The sequence below is a fragment of the Tinamus guttatus genome, unplaced genomic scaffold (genome assembly GCF_059628265.1).
Source record: "Tinamus guttatus ecotype Peru unplaced genomic scaffold, ASM5962826v1 Tinamus_guttatus_pri_ptg000240l, whole genome shotgun sequence".
Lineage (NCBI taxonomy): Eukaryota > Metazoa > Chordata > Aves > Tinamiformes > Tinamidae > Tinamus > Tinamus guttatus.
The window spans coordinates 13,275,603-13,297,182 of NW_028288774.1; the positions used below are offsets into that span (position 1 = coordinate 13,275,603).

General features: G+C 36.3%; 1 protein-coding gene across 1 annotated transcript in view; it reads left to right on the plus strand.

Moving 5' to 3' along the window:
• Positions 1-10,960: 10,960 nt before the first annotated feature.
• ELP4 (elongator acetyltransferase complex subunit 4) overlaps positions 10,961-21,580 on the plus strand; it is a 123,141-nt gene continuing 112,521 nt past the window's right edge. The window contains exons 1-2 of the mRNA XM_010226643.2: positions 10,961-11,141; positions 17,391-17,426. Of these exons, the coding sequence (XP_010224945.2) occupies positions 10,961-11,141; positions 17,391-17,426 (217 nt within the window). The remainder of the gene's footprint in view (positions 11,142-17,390; positions 17,427-21,580) is intronic.

Here is a 21,580-nt window from a genome sequence, read left to right on the forward strand (position 1 = left end):
AAATAGCATTGCTTTATTATTAAAACTACAGACATGTATATGGATCTGTAAATAAGTCTCAAATTTTCACTGAATATTTGCAATTTTTTGCAGTTGCCACGTACTTGCAAATAGATACAAGGAACACGTTCAACTTCTCTGATGTTCTCTGGATTAGGAAGGGTGGGGCCCAGAGCATTTACCTCCCACTCTAGCTGCTCTAAAACTAACTAAAAAGACAGCACATGAGTTGAACTTCAACTGCTGTTCCTATATCTCTTATTAATGGGCTCACAAATTCTGTTATTTGCAATCTATATTAAAATAAATTCTTAACCCAAGACCAATGTCATCCATCTCAGGTGATATATTTGATACAAAAGGTTTTTTTAACGTGTTCAGGATAAAGGATGATTATAATTATGAAAAATAATGTTAATTATCATGAGACTTAATTGCTACTACTGCTTATAAACATTTCAAATTAAGATACACATACTGTAAACTGTTTGAGACTAACAAGGTAAAAAAGGAAACAACTCTTAAATTAACATTTAAGCAGGTCCATCTTTAGAGGATAGCTAACATTTACTTCATTAACCACAGGAAAACTACAGCTCTGCAAGTTTCCAAGTCTTAGGAAGAAGCTGCAGCTTCTATCAAAAATCCTGTCCAAAACACCACTCTACAGAATTTTTGTAGCACAACTGATCCATTTTTAATATTGAAGTGGCAAATCTTGTTTCCTCAGAAAACTGTTTATTAGTACATTTTTAAACAATGACATTTTACTAATAAAAATACGGCTGAATATTTTTCCATATCACACAATTCGTTTTGATACAGAGTCCTGTCAGCAGGCAACACCACCAGATACAATTAAAGAGCATTAAACAAGTAAAAACAAATTTAAATCACAATCTCCTTGAAAACTTCATGAAACTGAGGGATAAACATCCTTACAACAAAACCAATAAAGTACGTTGCAATTACTTTCAGGTACTACCTACTTTAAAAAAAAAAAAAAAAAACTTGGGTTTTTAAACTGAAAACAGACATTAAGAAATGCATACATCCACATTTATGATATAGAATAAAATCTGGTGTTTTAAAAAGACCAATATAGTTTATCCTCTTCAACAAATAAAATGCAAAATATAATTGCTCTTATCTTCTGTTCATTTTTTCTTTATATAGTCTATGCCTTCATCATTTGATTTTGTTTGTTTATAAAATTAATCACAGCTAGCAGGGTAGGAATCACTTGGAGCCTTGTGAATGACATCCAAGAGATGGGAAAGGATTAGTTCTCAGTTGCTGCCAGTTATAGCGCCAGGTGGCTTTTTCTGCAGTGAAGGTGTTACTGATAATCCCATTACACTGGTACTAAATCTTGCAGACATCAAAATTATCACCAAGGTTCCTTTTCATCCCATCCTTTCCAAATGACTGGAAGTCGCTTCACCTGAAAGAAGTCAAATCCACATGCAGCTGCTGTTTTAGCAGCCAGCGGACTCCCTGAGAATGCCAATCGTGATCCAATTTCGCTGTGCTGGTGGCCCCCTATTCCCTGTCCAATAATACATCTGTTAAAAAATCCTACAGCTACAAATCAAGTTTAATCCTACCAGAGACCTCATGTTGGTCTTGCCTTCCAAAAAGGCAGCAGGTTTTGCTGTCTATCTCTGCTAGTGTCTGGGGAATACTCTTTAAATCCCAGTCCTACTTAGAAGAATAAGCTAAGGATCACAAAACATGACCTCAAAAACCCTGATATGACTATATTCTGACCCAGAGGCATTCATTCTAGGTGAAGATTAGAACTTTGCATAATAAGATTACACAGCAAGTGAATGATATCAAGGGACTATCCATATGCAGCCGCCTGGTTTTCTATAGACAGCCTGTGCTCTGCAATATGCAGTGCAGACAGAACAGAGCTTGGTCTTTCTAGCTGAAGTAAAATAGATTCACATAAATTAGTTGGCCATTTCCAGATTCCTAAATCCCCTATTACATCTTTTATTGACAGCTCCTATGAGGATAGCACAAATGTTAGCCTCTTTATTCTTTGCTTCTCTAACAATGTTATTGAGTGAAACAGAGATTGTCTCAAAATTAACATCATTTGCTATTATCTTAGCTTACAATTAACTGTGTACATGATAAAATTAGAAAATCAATAAGCAGATTTATCATCTCCATATAACCAATGGCACAGTAAGAAGTCAGCTTAACACAGTAATAAATTTTTAAATGCAAGAAAATCAGTGGTAGCCAATAAAATTGGCTAAATAGTTATTGGACTTTATAATAGTCAAAGGAGCCTAGTGTTAAGTACTCTAAGTCACACATTATTTATGCAGTATTTTCAAAGGCTTACATAATGTCTAATCAGAATTTTCACAAATTACTTACTGCTAGGTTATTGATTTTTCCCCACCTAACATTTTTCCCTTTATCACATGCTTTTCTCCTAACCAAGCACCTTTCCTCTTATGATGTAACACCATAGCTTGTATCATGTTTTTCCCCAAAGAGTTAGCCTAGGGCTATTACTTAAACAAGAATAATGACTGGGCTTTCAAATATGTCACAAATTTCATGCACATGATAGGTAAGCATATTTTAAAACATCAAAAAAAATTACACACTACATTAAAGGTGCATGTCACATTCATTGAGAAAGATTCTTCCTATATCAAACATGAAATTTTATAAATATAACATTTTAAATCTAATCAGTCATCTGAGGATTCCAAACATCTAAAGCAAAGGAACAATTTTCACATAATCTTCCCTTATGGGCATCAGGCAAAACTTGTCTCTATTTCTGTATATTTTCTTCTGTAGAAGATGCACTAAAATGAGCCTGGTAAACATGAAAAACCTTGGTTGATATTCTGGAGGAGGAGATTATTGTGGTATGTTTGTGTATCTCTACCAGCTCATCTCCAACAAGCGTTCCTTCACCTATTAATCTCGAGCAAACAAGGAGCTCAATCTGGTAAGTACAAATTCACATAACACAATTCTTCAGACATAGGTGGAGAATATCTATGTCAGGACAAACAATTTCTTCAAAACAGATTTAAAATAGTTCTCACTAGTTCTCCTTGCCTTTGGGAGGCAATTCCCAACAATTCCACAACTATGCTGTATTGGCTGTCAGATGTATTCCAGGGGTTCTGTCTTCCTCTGCAACTCTATATACTTGTCTTTGCTGACTAGAGAAAACCCAGACTGCTGAGCAAAGGCATAGTCATACATGGCAAGTTTGAGCCTCTGAAGGATGCTGAAATATTCACTTTCTGAAACAGTTTCAAAGTCAGGATATAAAGGCCAAGGGTTCAGACAGACAGCACAGATGCTTTGCTGGTGACTGACAAAAATATATTGTGTTAATGCCACAAGTGGCAAATAACTATACACATCTAATCTAGATTTGAAAGAGGGTGCTGTCTTGAGGTATGAATGGAGTCCCATTTTAAGTCCCATTTTCACATCAGGCACTTAAAATCTTTGACCCTAGTAGATTAAAGATGTCCCCATACTTCCCAGTGCTGAAACATGTTAAAAAGTATTCAGGTAATACTGAAAATACCAAAGCAAAAAATCAAGCAATAATTTCTGTGGTGACAAGTGAAGAGGCTGTTTACTTAAACTATTAAAAAACAAAAAGTCACACAACATGAGATGTTAAAATAAATAGTAATTTAGAGCTATTATTAACACTTGAAACATATAAAAGGCAAAAAATAAGGCCAATTTTAACATTGCCAGAAAATAACAACAAATCATTCTTTATGTTCTTTATCAATATTTCCCAGATAAGAGCATGATCTTCTAATGCAATCTCATGCATTCTCTAAAAAACAAAATGAGCTAAAAACAGGGAAAAAAGAATACACATTGAAGAAAAAGTGACCCAAGCATTTGTTTTCAATTTACCTGAACATATGAAAATGCAAAGCAAGTGCTCGCTACTATTCTACAAAATTTGACACTTCCACAAATTGCTATATTTAAGTTTTAAATGTACATATGTACATAGACTCAATCACTCCTTTACTCTTCATAACACAAATTACACAGCATTTGAACATCTGAGTTTATGTAATAAAGTAGTGATTAAAATGTTTTTATCTCATTGCTATAAAATTAATGCATTTGAGGTATATTTAAAACAAGTTCTGTAATTTCTCCCTCACTCATATACAAATACTAAAATAAAAAAAAACTTTCCGAACATCAGTAGATTAGTGCAATGATATTCAGCCTAAGTTAATCCCTAGACATCCAAATCCATGAATAAAAATTCATCAGTTTTAAATACACTGAGCCTATTAAGCAAGAACAAAAGCATATGCACAAAAGAGCTTTTAATATATTTCAAAGCCCACAAGAGCCATGGTCTCATTAAAATTATAAATTACACAAACATGGAATGAAGATTCAAACTGCAGTGCAGCTAAGCAGATTACAGAAAACCCCGCGTTCCATATGATAACACACCATGGCCCTCCCAGATGGGGGCTTGGAACAAAAAGGCCATCACTGCAGCTAGGGAAAACCTCCTTGTGATCTCTGGTTTCTGTTCAGCAGATGACAGCCAAATAATATGTTGATTATTCTGTTTGTGCTGCTAAGCTTGTAAGATGGAATAAAAGTGATATGATCTACTATGAATTCAATGCTAATGTGTTGCTCCACTCAGAAATAATATACTGAATTTATTCTGAAACTATCTTTTTTTATCTAAGTTCCAGGTTTTAAATGCATGAGCTAAAATAAAAAGCCAGCATAAACTATTGTTTAATTTGATGGTTTTAAGTAAAGGATACAGCTGACACTAAGTGAGAAAACTGATTACACAGTAAATCAGTGACACCTTTCTCAAACTTAGCACAATTCCATGCTGAAGTACTGAGTACCTGCAAGACACTGAGAACACTCCAGTCCCGCAACTTAAATTACCACAGACTCCAAAAAGATTACCAAACCAGATTAAGCCATATGGGTCTTTTTTGGTATTTTACCACATATAATTGCCCCAAATCCAAATTTCCAATGAGGGCACAAATACTGCTAAAATAGAAAATAGCAGAGAAACATTCACTGTATTATTCTGCTAATCTGAAGTACCCCTGATTAAGCATCCGTCTAAAGAACTGCTGTTCTCACAAATAGAACCAACCCCTATAGAAGGGCAGCAACCCAAGAGAGCAATTCTAGGCACCTGAATTAGAAACCAAGCCTTTTGCATAGATGTGATTTATTGACCAGAAATTCCATTTACTTACACTAAACAGTAAGAAAGGTGACAAGTTAGCTTCTGGCAATATACTACTATTCTTTGCTCTATGTCAATTCCAACCCTTTATCATAGCCAAATATGCTTAAGTTTAATAAGTAAACAGGCTTTATTTCATTGCCTGATTTCATTTCATTCATTCATTTCATTCATGTTTTCTTATTTGGACTGTTCCAAAAGTTCACAATTCATCTCAGTAATACAATGAATTTATAAAAGGAAAACCAGCAGTTGCTGTACAGAGTATTTATGGAAGGGACTATACAAACTAAGGAGTTTGCCTTTAATACAAACAGCTTTTTAATATACACTTGAAATTTCTTATACCATCTAGAAAATACATTTCTAGAAATCATGCAACTTAGGCAGTTATGTTCCTCTACAAAAAAAAATATTTTTCTAGTATTACATATTTGCACATTTCAAAATGTAGTGCTACCTACTCCTAAGAAGTCATGCAAAAATGAGAATAGCTGCTCAGTTAGATCCAAGTTTTATCATTAAAACTGCTCTACAATAACAAGGTTTTAACACCAACTTTCTGAATTATCATACACATCCAATCCTTCCTATGACTTGACACTACCTTGGCCTCAGTGACACCAGAGATATTTTATTCTGCCTTGAAGTAGCTGATTAATGTCACAACTTGGAAATCCAAGAACTGGAACAGCACTAAGCTAAGCCAGTAGCTCTTGCTAGTCATAGTGCTGAAGTTACAATACCTACCTCCTTAAAACACACCTGCATGCATCTTTACTCATCCAGTGCTCTTTTGCATGTCATTACCAGACTAAAGATTGAGTAGCTCATTAATTTAAGATCAAACAGCAAATAAGGGCAAGGGTGTACACTTGTTTAGGTAACTCTATTGCCTCATGTTACTTGCACACTGGCAGTGCCTGAACAACCAAGCTAGCATTAATTTACCTGTTTAATACACCTAATAAAGCCATGGTGATCAGAATACAGAGGTACTTGCTCAGTACACTGAAAAGCTGGTCTGCAACACTCCCGAGGAAACTGCATCCTTACATGCAAGCAAGTAGAAAAGAAATCCCATCATCACAATCTTCTAGCTTTTATTTGCAACGACCTGTCAGTTAATTGCGTTACTCCAGCATAAGAACATTTCCAATCTAGCATGCCTTTCCTTACCATCCAGGCATGTCAGAACCTGCTGCTGGAAGTTAATCTGAAAACCACCACCAGCAATACACATTCTAGACCACAGTGTAATAATTAGTAGCAACACTTCCTTTACATAAGCAAGGTCAGACAGGTGAGGCAGCACAACTAAAAATTTCACCTCCCAAAATTGGTTTACTTTTAAATCTAGAAACTACTGCAGACTTCTTTCTGAAAGACTTTCTTTTTAGATTAAAAAAGAAAGAATTAAAAGGAAAATTTTCAAGCATGAAAAGTATATAATAATAATTCAGCAAGCAGAGAAGAGCTACAACCTTAAAAGAATGCCAAAGGTAATTGGTTAAATGCTTTCTGGACTTGGGCATCCTCAGGTGCTTTCCGAAAGAATTTGTCATAGTGCCCATTATCTCCGAGACATCATAAAACCTGCAAAAAAAGCTTAACAAAAAAACATGCGTAAAATCATACATCTAGACAAGGAGCAAATATTGTTTGCATTCCGGCACTTACTGATACTCTACATTTTTAACAAAAATAACATATTTGGAACAACACACTTAAAGCCTAAAAACCCTACCGAAGTAGCATACAACATGACATTTCGAAATATGAAACATGCCAATTCTTAACCTTCGTAATTAAAATATATTAGGAAAACAAACTATAATAAGATTAATTCCATTAGTATGCACGTTTTTAACACACATTCAGTGACTCAGACCGTCTAAAATACATGTAATAAGCATTTTGTATTTCAGCTAATACAAATATACTAATACAAAATAGAAAGGACCTCAATTACTAAGGTTTAATTCCCACAGATTTTGTAATATAGCTTGTATTTGCCTGTCTTAAAAATATCTAATTCAATATGTAAAATGATATGCAACTGCAAACTAGAAACAAAGATTTCTAAAAATACTGATGCACTTGAACTATTTTTCCAATCAGCGCACAACATTTATTCTTCACATTTCCCAGTGACATGCTGAAACAACACACTATTTTAATCCTGGAGGGCAACCATTTGCCTTGATGGGTCTTAGGCATTTAAAAAAAGTAATACCAATCTTTCCCCCTCCCCGCCTTGTTAAAGATGTCAGTCTTGAAGTAAACATTATATGACGGTGGAACACAATGTCATGAATTTTACGTTCTATCAAGAGCCATAATACAAATATTTCTTTTCCAGGTGCTTATTTTCCTTGATTTTACCTCTTACAACTATTTTAATAGTTTGTCAGAAAGAGGCATTCTCTCTTAAAACAGTATAATACAGCCTCTATGAAATATCACTATTTTGTATGAGGTTTATTAACACAATATATCTAATTTACAACTATTTTTCCATTTATTCTGCAAGATTCAGCAATAATGTACTGTTAATCCTTATCATCTGAAATTACAGAAACATATTTAATAGCTGCACATAAAGTTATTCTCAAAATGACCATTGCAATTTATCATCTACATTTATTGAACCAGCAGTTATCTTTTATATTCCACAGCATATGACACAGAGTCAAATATATTTGATTCTTTTTCCCCATTTTAATTACTTCATTTTTAACAGAACTGCTTAAATTTGACACAAATTCAAATTTTTATTGCTGTTGTTCAGTATCCACACAGAAGATCTAACTATCATCCAGATGCTTTCTAAAGAAAAATCATATAATGTTTCATATAATATTGGAACAATTGGTACATCTTAAACTCTCCTCACTAATCCTAGCCTTTCCAAGAAATAATGTAATGAGGAGTTCTTAAGCTTTTTCGCTCTGAAAAATCCCCAGATCTTTCAGGGTTGGAACCTCAGGATTAAACATTCTTTCCATCTGCTGGAAAGAATGGTCTGAAGATTCTACACTCAAACTTATCCCATTCTCCCTAGTTCAAAGATCAGAAAAATGAAGCCATCTTCTTTGCAGCCATAATCCATGGCTCACACTGTTAGACACTTAAGATGATCTCCAAAGCAAACTACCTTGTTTCAATTCCCAGCAGGAGCTCAACAGGGCACTGGATCACATGACTCCTAGCCCTACCTAGTCAGGTGACTCAATAGCTAATCTGATTTGGTGACTATAAAACTTTAATCAGCACAGTCTAATACCATCACATTCCAGAACTGAGCAGGGAAGCAGCTTTGGGATACAACAGGAAACATTAATAAGATTATGAATTAGAAGTTATATTAGAACACAGTTTTCTCTCATATGTAAACCAAAAATCACTGAAAACTAATAAGGCAGACATGCATCTTAAGAGACATTTTATTCTAGAACATTTTGCTCATTACCACAGAAGGCAGACAGCATATCATATATCTTATAAAGTACAATTAAAATAAACAACAAATATAAATTGGAAATTAGGGCAAATAAACATACATCAGTAACATTCTCATTAAGAAATACTGTTTGTTGTATAGGGCCTCCACTTGCATTAACTGAAGTTACTTGAAGTTTAAAACTGTAATTGAAGGTAGCATTCACTCCAATAAGGGAAGGAATAAGGCAGACAACCATGGCAGGTGTTTCCACTATAGAACATAAAATCTTACATTGGGCACAAAACACATGAAACATTCTAAAGACTGCTACTATTTTAGCAATACTAGAATTTTCCCCCCAAGTCTCTAGACTCCACGGTTTTAAGAACTATGACAAACATACTTGCAGATTAAGTTCCAAGCGTACCTTTTACACTTTAGGTGAGTTTTAATTAAAAAAAAAAAAAAAAAAAAACCACACCCTTTGGTATTTCCCTTATTTTTTCCTTAGGGAATTTTCACTCCAAATCTTCCTAATCCATTTTAGAATCTGCATTTCACATAGGCAAGTTGTTGAATGGAATCAACAAGTTAATAACAAATGAAAAATATAAAGCTTAATTTCTTCATATCAGAACTAGGTTTTGCAGATAAAATTTACATGAAAAGATATCCTTTCTATATGATAAACACAAGCAGTGAGAAAATTGTAGAATAATTATCTACTATCAAGGATATTCTTATCTAGAAACAAAGGTTTAAACTATTTCTATATTTTGCAACTGCAGTATACCAGTAAGCATAACCCAGCTGACAAAAAAAATATATATTATTTCTATATCATGTGTTATCTTCTTCACTTTCTCTACATTTCAATTTCATCTGCATAGCAGGAGCAATAGGGCATATCTATCTGCTGATCTGAGTAAGAGTTTATTATATACTAGTATCTAGACTCAGAATTTGCGCAGTGTAGCTTTTTAATCTGTCAGATAGCCCCTAAAGGGATCTCTTCCACATGCTGGAAATTCATCTTTTGGAAAGAGGACATGCAAATGCTGGCAAATTTTTGGTATAAATCAAGGAGAATGAACAGACTACTATTGTTCACCAAAAAGAAAACATCCTTGACTTAAAAAGAACAAAAATTCCAGATAAGCATTTCCTTCTCTATTTGGAAAAGAGGATGAGTAACTACAGGTGCTTAAAAAAAAATCATATATTATAAAATAACAAGGATCATTAATCTGAGATTAAGAAGGGTGACTCTAACCTCAGAACCTCATTGGTACATCCTGCTGCATGCAATTGTCTATTATCAGTAGGTTGTAGCATATGTCAGACAGCAACAGACTACATGCATCACACCCAACGATTACATAGAGAAAAGTCATATTGGGTGTAATGTGTACACACAGGGTTTTCTCCTAAATTTGGAGCAAAGCATTGACTCTTAAAACATGCACTTTTTCCAATAAGATATAAACATTTGAATTCGCTTGTAACATGAAGAGAGAGGAAATACATAATTGAGATGTTCCAACAATCTCTACATGAGGTTAGTTTTTAGGAGCTGTTTGCTGCTATCTTTCTAAACATGGAAGTGTTTTTAATGGTAGTAGCCATTAAATCACCCATGGAACTAGCAACACGCAGGAACTACATTTCTCACATGAAAGAACCTTCTCTTTACAGCTCTTACCCTACACGGTGCTTCACAGTGATCATAACAGCGTAAAATGCTGCCTTCCTAACTAAAGGTCTTAAGCGACACTTTTATTAAAGGCTCTCGGTTAATTACCCCCAGAAGAAGCGCTCCGCCCACGCCCGGACGCTACCGCTAGGAAGCGGTGCCCTTCGCTCTCCTCAGGGACGGCCTCACGCGGAAAGAAAGAAACTTTTACTCGAGGAGCTGAGGCAGGCAAAAGGGAGCCCAGCCCGCCCGAGGCCATTTCAAGTACCGACAAAGGGGCGCCCCCCTTCAACAGCCGCCGCCGAGCGGAGTAGCCCCGCCTAGCCCAAGTCCTCAGGCTGCCGCCAACGGTCGCTACCGTACTCACCTGCCTACCTGCCCGCCCGTTACCGGCCGTCCCAGCATTGACCCCCACCCCCTTAGAATATGCCAACAACGCGAGTCCTTATTGGGTGACGAACTTCTCGAACCGCGCTTCTATTGGCCGAGGAGGGGCGGGCTCAGGATTTCCCGACGGCCCCTCGCGCCTGTCAACGGTTGGGGGCTGAAGATGGCGGCGCGGGCGGGTGGTGAAGCGGTAACGGCAGCGCGGGGCTGCGCAGCCCCCAGCTTCCAGCGCAAGGGCCCGCCCGGCGGCAGCCGTTTGGCCGCCATCGCCGGCACGCGGCCTGCCGTGCGCCATGGGCAGCTGCTGCTCTCCAGTGGGCTCCCCTCCCTGGACTCCGTACTAGGTTGGTGCGGGGCCGGGAGCGACTGCTGGGTCCCCTCGCTGCGGCTGCCCCGGGCCGCCCTCGCTGCTGGGGGGTGGGCGGAGGGAGCGGGATGGGGCTGCCCCGTGCCCTCAGTGCCCTGAGAAGGGTCCCTGCACTGGATCCTCAGGAGCAGAGGCTTGTCCTGCAAAAATCCCGTCAGGAAGTGGCATCTGCTCACCTTGCTTCAGGGTGCTGCAGAAAGGAATGACTCTGGATAAAACTTTCTGTTGCGAACAGCACTACACCCGAATTGACTCATAGCTGGTGCTAGCACTGCACGTTTTCATTTCTGTAGCTGCTCTCAAGATGTAGTGGTGGAGGCTCAGCATTGACTTTGCTGTGTTGCTTGTCCCTGCAGTGTTGTTATAAATGCCTAGTTTAGATAGAATAATGCTGGTGTGTTGCTGTTCTTACTGCCTGGGCAGCTGCTTTTGCCAGTGCCAAAATGCAAGAGAGTTCTTGGAGCTGACTTATTGTGGCCATTGCTGTGTTGTACTCTGTGGTGTAATATGCCAGCATCTGTTTAATTTGGGAACTCAGACACTTCCTTGAGATAAGCAGCAATTTTTGCCTGTGTGCGTGGGGGTTGCATGAACCTGCTGCTGCGACTATATCAAGAGTTAGTATGTGCCATGTTAGTAGTATGAGGTAGTCCCATTTACTTTTGGGACTTGAGGTTTAGAAGAAGCTGGTTTGACTTTGTCTGTTATCATTTATCCCTAAATGAAGGTGTTTAGTCCTATCACATTCTTCTTTTTAAGGATTGTATTTATGAGTGATGATAAATAAATAAAAAAAAGTTTTATTCTAATAATAAGAGCTTATGGCCTGAGACTGTTAAAGAGAATCACACTTCTATACTTTCGTGTGTGTGTATTATCTTGACAGGGAAGAGAGAACATCTCTGAGGGATTGGCATGCTCATGGAGAAAACCTTTCCTCTGTAGGAAAGGTGCATTTCATTAAGTATTTTTAGTTTATGAAACCATTTGACAGCACAAACATGGCATTTTGACTGAATATTCCAGATCTTACTCATGTTTTGTTTTATAAATTGGGGATTTTGCCCTTCATGGGTCAGGGGATATGGAGAGCTCTCCATGGTGCCACATGGTCCCCTAAATCTTCCTGGTCTTAATAACATAATTAGTGATTAGTAATGCAAATTGGGGAAAACGTTTAGTAAATCCTGCATTCCTTCTAAAATATTCTTTTCCCTTGCATTTTGTGTTTTCAGTAGTTTTCTGTTCTGAATGTTCTGACAAGTTTTCAGCTTGATCATCCAGAAATTTCTTGAAACATAAGAATAGCAACTTTTGAAGTCATTTACAAAAATAAATAAATAAATTGTTTCTTTCCTTTTTGTACTCTCTTGTGTTAAATCTTTAGTAACCTATTGTTTCTTAAACCACTAATTTCTGGAGCTGGAGTGGGTAGGCCATCAACATACAGTACTCTGAACCACAAATGTTTGGTATTAAGCATTGCTTGATCCTCTCCTCCCTAGGCTAAATGAGCTCAGATGCTTCAGCTGTTTCTCTTAGGTCATGTGCTTCAGCCCCATTTCTGTGGCCATTAGCTGAACTGCTGAACTTGCACAAGTTTTTCTTCTTTCTTGTGTGGTGGCAGGCCAAAACTCATTAGACTAGCTGTGATCTAATAAGTGCTGATTGAAGGTGAGCACTCCTGTTGATGCAGCCCATATGCTGTTGAATACAGAAATATTACCCCAGGTGGTTGTCTTGTCTTTTTTTGGTGGGAGGAGGAGAACAAAAGGAGGGTGTGTATGGAAATGCTTCATAAATGTCTTACAGAATGCTGTTTTCTTTGTTTCTTTAAGAATGCTGTTTTTCCCCTGCCTTTTTCTCTAGCAGTATGAAGCACTGTGTTTTACCGTCACCAAGGGCTGAAAATACTTTTCTTACAAACTTGCGCTAGAAGTTGATATGACCTGTTTTACCCTGGTATACCAGGAATGATCTTCTAGCTCTCATGTTTTGCCTTGGCTTTCAGTTTACTGTGTCCAGAAGCAACAACCAAGACACAGTATTATTTGCGGGTATTGGAAAAATCAAGTCGTTAGAGCTAATGAGAGACTTTGTAGAGAGGAAAATACAGAATTGTGTGTAGGATTTTTTTCACCTACTGCTTTTGAATTGTTGAATAGTCTGATTAGTGCTGCTAGCTATCTCTTAATAGAAGCATATTTCTTCAAAAATAAGCAGAAGTGCTTGATTTCATATCTTGTGCTTTTGCTGAGACATTCTACATCCCTGAGCTTTATATTCAACTCTAGTTTCAAGGCTTATGGGCCATATGTCTGGTTTGAGCTAAAGCAGCTATCTTGCAAGCTGTAACTGTAATAAAAGCATCATAGGCTTAGTATTGATTTTTCCATAGCAAGCAGGTTTAAAAAAGGTCACAAAGATCCTTTTTTAAAAATTCTCAAGATGCAAACTGTGTATGTGAGCATGTACTAGGAATCAGTATTGTTCCTTGTATTTAAAATATCTAAAGACTTATTTTTTAACTTAGATTAACAATCTCATTGTCCTTTGCAGGCTAACAGATAGTTCCAATAGTTTCCTCTTCCCGTGGTGGTAAAAAGTGCTGTAGAGTGATGCAGAGGTGATCTAAGTAGAAATTTTGAGTGCGATACTGTGAAGAACTGCTATTCTCAGAAACAGTCCAGTCTTTCTGAATGCTTGCTATGAAAGCAGTAGGTAGTGTTACGACTTCAGGCTCTTCTGTCAGGTGTCTACGTTTACTGTGTTTCTGTTCGTAAAGTCTTAAATCGCATTGCTGTAAAGTAGCAGAGTTAGGAATCTTGCTTAGTTGTTTACATCTGTGACTGTTTATTGGCTGGCAAACAGAGGCTGAAATAAAAAAATTGAAAAACAAAGTTCATAGTGGTTTCCTTAGAAAACTTGGATGTTTTTAAGTGTTCCTTCTGACTTACTGACTTTCCTCTTCCCTGTGATATGCTTCCTGTCTATTTTACCATTATTATTGTTTAATTATTATTATGATTATAAAAGATGCAACAATAGCAACTAATAATTTTACTTTTCATCTAATAAAATATACTTGTTTACATTACTCAGTACAGCCAGTCCTCTGACCTGAGTTTGCCTTTTTCATCTAGGGTATATGCACATACACTACAACTCTGACTTGTACAAAGAGGCAGGGTTTTTTCTGATCAAAATATTCTTGTTAGAATTTTGACAGAATTGAGATTGTTAGTCAAACAAATGCTTTCTTGTATAAGCTACTTAAGGATGAAACACTGTTATCTGGTGATAATCTTATCATAAAGATTTTAAATCATTATTGCAGGGAGTAATATATTTTCTATAGCTAGCCGTGTTTTGGTAAGATCATTTTACGCTCTTCTACTTTCTGCATAGAACACGTGCTAGCTTTAAACAACTGCTGATAGTAACATATACATTTCATCTCCCCCAAACAATTGCAGTGCGTATTTGAATCATCATTGTGTCTACTATCTATATGATCTTTGATTTTTTGGTCTTGTTTTCCTCCTTCCCAGTAAAAGATTTTTTTTGTTGTCCTTTTATTTAATTATTTTTTTTCCCAGAACATACGAAATGAAACAAAAGTTGGTGTATTCAGAATATTGAGATTGAGTGATTCTAGTTTTCTAATAAACAATATTCGTATTTTTCAAGTATTAAAGAACCACCTGATTACTTAAGTTTGCCAAAAATATTCCTGAATTTTGAATCTTGACTCAGGGCTCTAGTTTATGGGATCTGTTTTGCACTGAGATACAAATATTAATTTAGTTGCTGACTAAACATTTGCGTCGTGATGTGCTACTAAAATTGTGCTAGCATCATGACATGACGACTAAGTCATTCTGTTGTGTTTTGAACTCGGGCATCATGATGCAACAGTATTATCACTTTTCGTGGCTCTCATAGAAGCCCTGTGATTGCTCCAGACGTGCTGGTGCCCCATCTGTCCTTACCAATGCAAATTGGTCTATATGGACTAGCATTGCACGGAACGGTTTTGGCCTGGGACTTGATTTTTTTTTTTTTTCTCCTTCTTAACAGAAAATAATAGAGAGTACGAGATTACCAGCCAGAATATTTTATGTTGCATGTTGATCTGTAACTTTGCAATTCATCTTCTGGTTTGGCTAATCATTCAGTATGATTTGCAAGTCACATCTTTACTAAAGTAACTTTAGTAAAGTATTTGCACTATAAATTTTAGAGCTCAGTGTTCTCTGCTTTCTGTGTGTGGCTTGGTTATGCATGGTCTAGCATTTACCTTTTTCTGTCAGGCAGCAGATCCTGTTATGCTATTAATCTAGATTGCTCTAATAACACTAATAAATGCTCATAAGGTACATGAAAAATGACTAGAAATTTGCCCCATTCTATACTTGTGTAAACAGTTTCTAACTTCATGTGGCTTTCTTAATTTATCTTTATTTTGTTACATTTACAGTCATTTATGGTATAAAAATGAAAAATATGCGTTTTGTTTAGAGATTACTTTGGTGTCGTTTTCTGTGCAATTGTATTGCAGTTTATTTGGTGACTTTTATTAGAATGTGTGTAGCAATTCAGCAATTTAGACATTAAGGAGCTGAAAATGTGTTCCCATAGATAAATGGTGAATGCAGAATTATTTGCTACTTGATCAAAAGGAAGGCTGCTGTAGTTAGTCCTTTGACATTTGTTTGGCCTGTGGGAGAGAGATTTGTTTTTTTTGTCCTTCTGGGTATGTATCAACTTCACAGGTGCTACAGATATTCATGATCCCACCAGCAGAGCTAAAGAATAAGAAATTGATCCAATCACTATTGGAATCAATTTCAAGTGAAGTTTAATGAGCTTTTAAATTGATAGACCGAATTACCCCTTTCTCTGGAGTCTGCCTGTGCAGTCAAGAATTGAGCTCTTTTGTCAAGAGCTTTGGATGTTGTGATACTGTTTGCTCCAAACTTGCGTTTAGAGGAGGATGTAATTGCAGAAAACATACTGTAGCTTTCTGCATGCAAAGCACTGCACTTTATGCAGTGTACATAGGTACTTTATGCATCTGAGCTCTTCCTAAACTTGGGGGGAATTTTCCTTCTTGGTTCAATAAAATATTTGTGGTTTGATTTTAAGTTATTCTAGTGTTTTCTAACATGGATTCAGATTTCAAAATAGATTGCTCTTCACCTGAAGTGTAGAACATGGATTCTTTGTTGACCTTCTATGTTAAATTCCCTCTCAGGTTAGTGGTCATTTATGACCATTTGACTTGTACTTTTATGTAGTTGTACCTGTTTTCTCTTCAGATAAGTCAGGTTTTAGCAAAGAACTACTGTTCATAGCTTTTTTTATTATTATTATTTTGTTGGTAGTGGTTTTAGGTTCTCCACCCTGAGATCAATGAGTTAAGAATCTGTATCAAACATATTTCGATCATTCTAGTCCCCCTAATAATTCTCTGTGCTTGGTACATAAAGATTGCTTAGACCATGGCCATGGTTAAATCAGTCAAATATATTCTTATTAAATAACTATTTCCATCAACTGGATTTATAGAGAAATATCTGTCTGAGAAATACTAAAAAGACTTTTTTCCTGGCTTATGATATTCATGAACTGTCAGGCCAGCTTTCACTGCCTAAAATCCTACCTGCCTTATTTTCATGCTTGTTTTCAGTAGTAAAATAAACAGTGGAGTCAGGATTTTGCCTGACTGGCTTTAGTGGGAATTTATTAGCCTCTTATACTGTCACTTTACATATAGGGTTCCTGGTGCAAAACAGCATCAAGTGGTAGTGATTAATATGAATTTCATTTGAAAAATGTTTACTCACTTGAGTCATCCAAGTTTGGTTTTTTTTTTTTTTTTAAAAAAAAAAAAACACCCTGTCTCAGACCATGCATCATTACTGCAGTACTTAAGTGTAGTTGTGTAGAGCTCTGCAGGATCTTTTTACCACAACGATGATAGTACAGTATATTGTGAAACTAATTGTAATGTGTAATATATAATTACATGTAATGTGTAATTATTTCATAATAGAGAATTGTAGGAAGTATTGCAAAGGTAATTAAAATGTTGTTCACATTTACATTTTTAAATTCCCTGTTATCACCTTTCTTTGACTTATAAACTAAGAAAACTTAATTGTTCTCTAACATAGTATTAAAATGTAGTCTTACTTTGTTCTTCATTTTGTTTTGTTCCCAGGTGGAGGTTTAGCTGTTGGAACCCTTCTCCTTATTGGTTAGTATGGAATATACAAATACATAAAGCTGTGTTCTGATATGGTTTACTCATTTTGATGTATTTATTAAATATCCTGTTGGCTTTGTTTATTCAACTTAGACTTGAAGAAAGTATAACTCTTAGGCTTTCTCAGTTTGGATATTCTCTATTTCAAGAGTTACTGGAGGTGGATCTACTATTAGAGAGGATTGAGGTGCCCCCAAGAATATTGCAGAGTTCTGTCTGAAAGCAGGATGCTTGACGAAGTTCAGGACCTTTTACAGGTGTTTTAGAAAGATTTAAGGTTTTTCTAAATGACTGTTTCTTGTCAACTTCTGTTTATCATTACAGATTTTATTTTTTAATGGCTTTCTTAGAAGGATGTGAAATGTGGAGTCCTTTACTCTCTTGTTTCCAGAATTGGTTAAGAAAAAACTGGTAGAAATGGGCTTTCTGTCTGATATGGGGGAGGCAGGCTGAGATGGTTAAATAAGTCACACAAGAATTCCCGTCACAGACTGCATCAGAACTGTCTGGCAGAGGTTTTTGATGGGCTATATCACATTCCCTTTGCAGCAGAGATCCCCAGCTTTTCTTTCTATTTAAATTGAGATGTAGCAATTTGCAAGAAAGTAAGTATCTGGCTATTCCTTTGTCATTATCCTCTTCAGAATAAATTAAAATAAACCAATATTATTAATCAGATCTTTCATAATATCAAAAGATGTACGACTTAGTGTTTTGTAAGTCTCAGACATTTTGGAAGGGGCATGGAATTTTCTTACACTAAGATGTGCGATGACACAAATACACAAATAATTTTATATTCAAAAGAAATATATATGTTTGTGATTTGGTAATAAATTCAGCTTCTGGAAACATGGTAGAGAATCTTTGTTGATGCAAAGCTAGTATTTTTTTTCCCCAAAATTAAGCTTTCCATATGTTATTTTGAAACATATAATTTGATACAAAAGGTCTTAAGCAAGAGCTATATTTATTCATGACTCACTAGTCTGAAAACTTTTTAGACTAATCTTTAAAGTCAGCGCAGGTAGAATTTTAACTGCATTGTTAGAATATCTGTCAATATGCTAAATTCTGTCATGAGATTAGTCTCGACAAGGTTAATATTAAAGAGGATTGAAGCTGTCAACGATAAACCTCCTAGGAAGATCTTTGTGCTTTATACTCAAAGTGTTGGAAAAAGGTTAAATTCTTTCCCCTCCTTTCAACATTCCCTAAGTCAAGAATAAATTTAGATTAGCTTCCCTTGTGAATTTAATGATCATCTTCATTATTTGACATGTTATCTTGGTTAATTTTGCCAATGGTAGTAAATACAAAGCATTAAAATATTTAGTTTTAACTGTTATTTTCTGGAGATGCAGTAATGGTATAGGTTCCTTGCTAACACTGTAAAATAGTGTTTGAAGTATATTGTACACAAACTTTGAATTTTAATCTGTAATAAAAGGCATCATGATTTCCAATGAATTTCATTGTATAATATTCTCTTCTGGCAGTGTTTTATTTGTGATACACAAAGATTTTTTTACTTGTACTTTCAAGAGGTATTGCTATCCTGGTTTAAAAAAAGTGAAGCTAACATTCACACTTCATAGAATCATAGAACGCTCAAGGTTGGAAGGGACCTCTAGAGATCATCTAGTCCAACCCCCCTGCACACGCAGCGTCACCTAGAGCACGTGGCACAGGACTGCGTCCAAGCGGGTTTTGAAGATCTCCACAGAAGGAGACTCCACAACCTCTCTGGGCAGCCTGTTCCAGGGCTCTGTCACCCTCACTGTCAAAAATTTTTTCCTTAATTTCTGAAATGAGATTTTAGTAACACTGTTGAAATAGTTTATGGAACATAAATATGAATGTTTGCTTCATCTGAACTCTTCCAGCAGATGAGTTTGCCAGAAGAATCTCCTCTTTCATTAAAAAAAAAAAAAAAAAAAAAAACACCTCAAGCTGTCAGTTAAGCCCACTTTTCCCCCCCGCCTGCTTGCAGCATACTTAAACACACTTGCATGTCTGTTTTGCCAACTTCAGGAGGAATTTCTAGAATGTTTCTGTGTTCTATAAAAATAGGCCATGTTTGTGAAATACATTCTGTGTAGCTGCTTGCAGGAAGCTCTGTGTTGGGTCTCTATTCTCATATGCCTTTAAGGTGCTGTTCTTTGGCTGAAAGTTGCAAAGGTTATCAGTAAGAGGGTTTTCATTAGTAGCTGAGGTCAATCATAGAAAGTAAAACTTGCTTGGTTAAAAGCTTGCCTATACTTGTATACTCAAAGCCTCGAAGCTGTTTCAGCTACTTTAATTAGCTACTATTATTTTTGCTAGAAGTGCAATTTAACCTGACTGATAAGAGCTCTCTTTGCATGTCAATGTAATTGACTTGATCGTCATCTTAAAGTTGAAAAAGGTAACCTCTGGAAAGGTACAAAACAGTGATTTGTTAAGTTGTATTTTGTATAATTATATTTATCAGAATTCACCTTCCTGAAGTATGGCCAAATGCCAAATATTGTACCATATATGTTTGACAACTCCGTTTGGGCATGTACTAATTAAATGCAAGTGACACAGACTGAATTCCCTCAAGCTTAGTAAATGCGGACATTAGTAAGTATCTTATAACTGGAATTTCAGATTATTAAAATAATCACATTTTTAACCTACAGCAGTTTATGGAGAATCTTCATAGCTAAAGAAAGACTCACCTTAGGTCACAGGTTTATGCTATAGAACTATCTTGCAAAATATCCATCAATACTCATAGGCTACGACAGGCTTTTGGCAGCTTTAGGGCAACCTGGCTAGAGCTTGTACAGAAGGAAATCTACACAGTATATTGTTGCAGTTTTATCTCTTCCTCCTGTGGCTCTCATAATTTTAAATAATTATTTTACAACTTACCTCTGGAGTTTTTCAGCCTGCATAATATTTAATATTAACCAGATATTTAGAACACCTTTATATATAGATATAAATAATTCATGCATATTTATTACTTTTTGGTCAGTTTTGTTCCTGAGCTGTTGTTCCTTTTCAGGTTTGTGTTTTTCTTCCCACATCCCTCCCTCGAAAGGGCAAATACCTCTGGTGCATGGGGGAACAGTTATGGTTAGAGGTTCTTTCATTCTTAAGACTTATGTTTAGACCTAAATTTCCATGACTCCATGAGAATTGTGCCCTTTATATAGAAGGCACACTCACTTGTATCTGGTGTCTCGGCTCTAGCTGAACTCTAGTGTCTTAAAACTTTGTATTTAACTTCATGACTTGTTGATTTCTGTCAGTGGTGCTGCTGGACAATTCAAGCACAAAGGTATAAGAGGTCTCTTATGCATCCAGCAGCCTATAGAACACAGGGGTGTGGAGAGGCTGCATTAGGAATAGGTCTTTATTCCTAGCTTTCAGCGTAGCTATATTTTGGAATTCATTACATTGATACTGACAACACTGCATTTTCTTCATTACTGTTTCGGCCATCAGAGCAGTCTCTAGTGAAAAGAGCCCTATGGATAATAGTCACAATAAACTATTTTAGCTGTGTCCTTATCTATAGCATCAGTAAAGGTTTTTTGCTGGAGACAGTATGCATAACTTTTAGGTTAATAATCTCTTTACTGTGTATAGTTTTACGCTTCGCTAGTTACTCACCTGCTACTTAGCTGTGGAAATGCTCTCTGTTCAGAAAGAATTGGAGAAAGCTGTGGTCTGTTGTCTGGCTTGCAATGATTGGACCCAGAAAAGAAGCTGCAGCTGCAAGGTTCCTGTATGTTTGTGTGCTTTATTAGAAGCAAAGTTCACAGTGAAAACTTATGATGGGAGACCTGCTTAGTATTGAGGCTAATAATAAAGATCTGGGGGTTGTCTTAGCTGAATGAAATGCACTTGAATGTTAGTCTGTACGAGTACAAAGTGGAAGTAGTTCTTTTAGATATGGGTACAGCTTGGAAGAGGAACGATAAGTGAGAATTTCTTAAGCACTAAAATAAATTCAAAGTTATCAGAAAACAAAAATACTTCAAAATACTTTGATTTATCTATGAAAGTAATGGTAAGTTATTGGAATATGATTTATTTACAAAAAGGAAAGCTGTACTCCTGTGGCTTTGAATAGTAACGTAACCGTTGAAGCCAGGGTACAATGGACA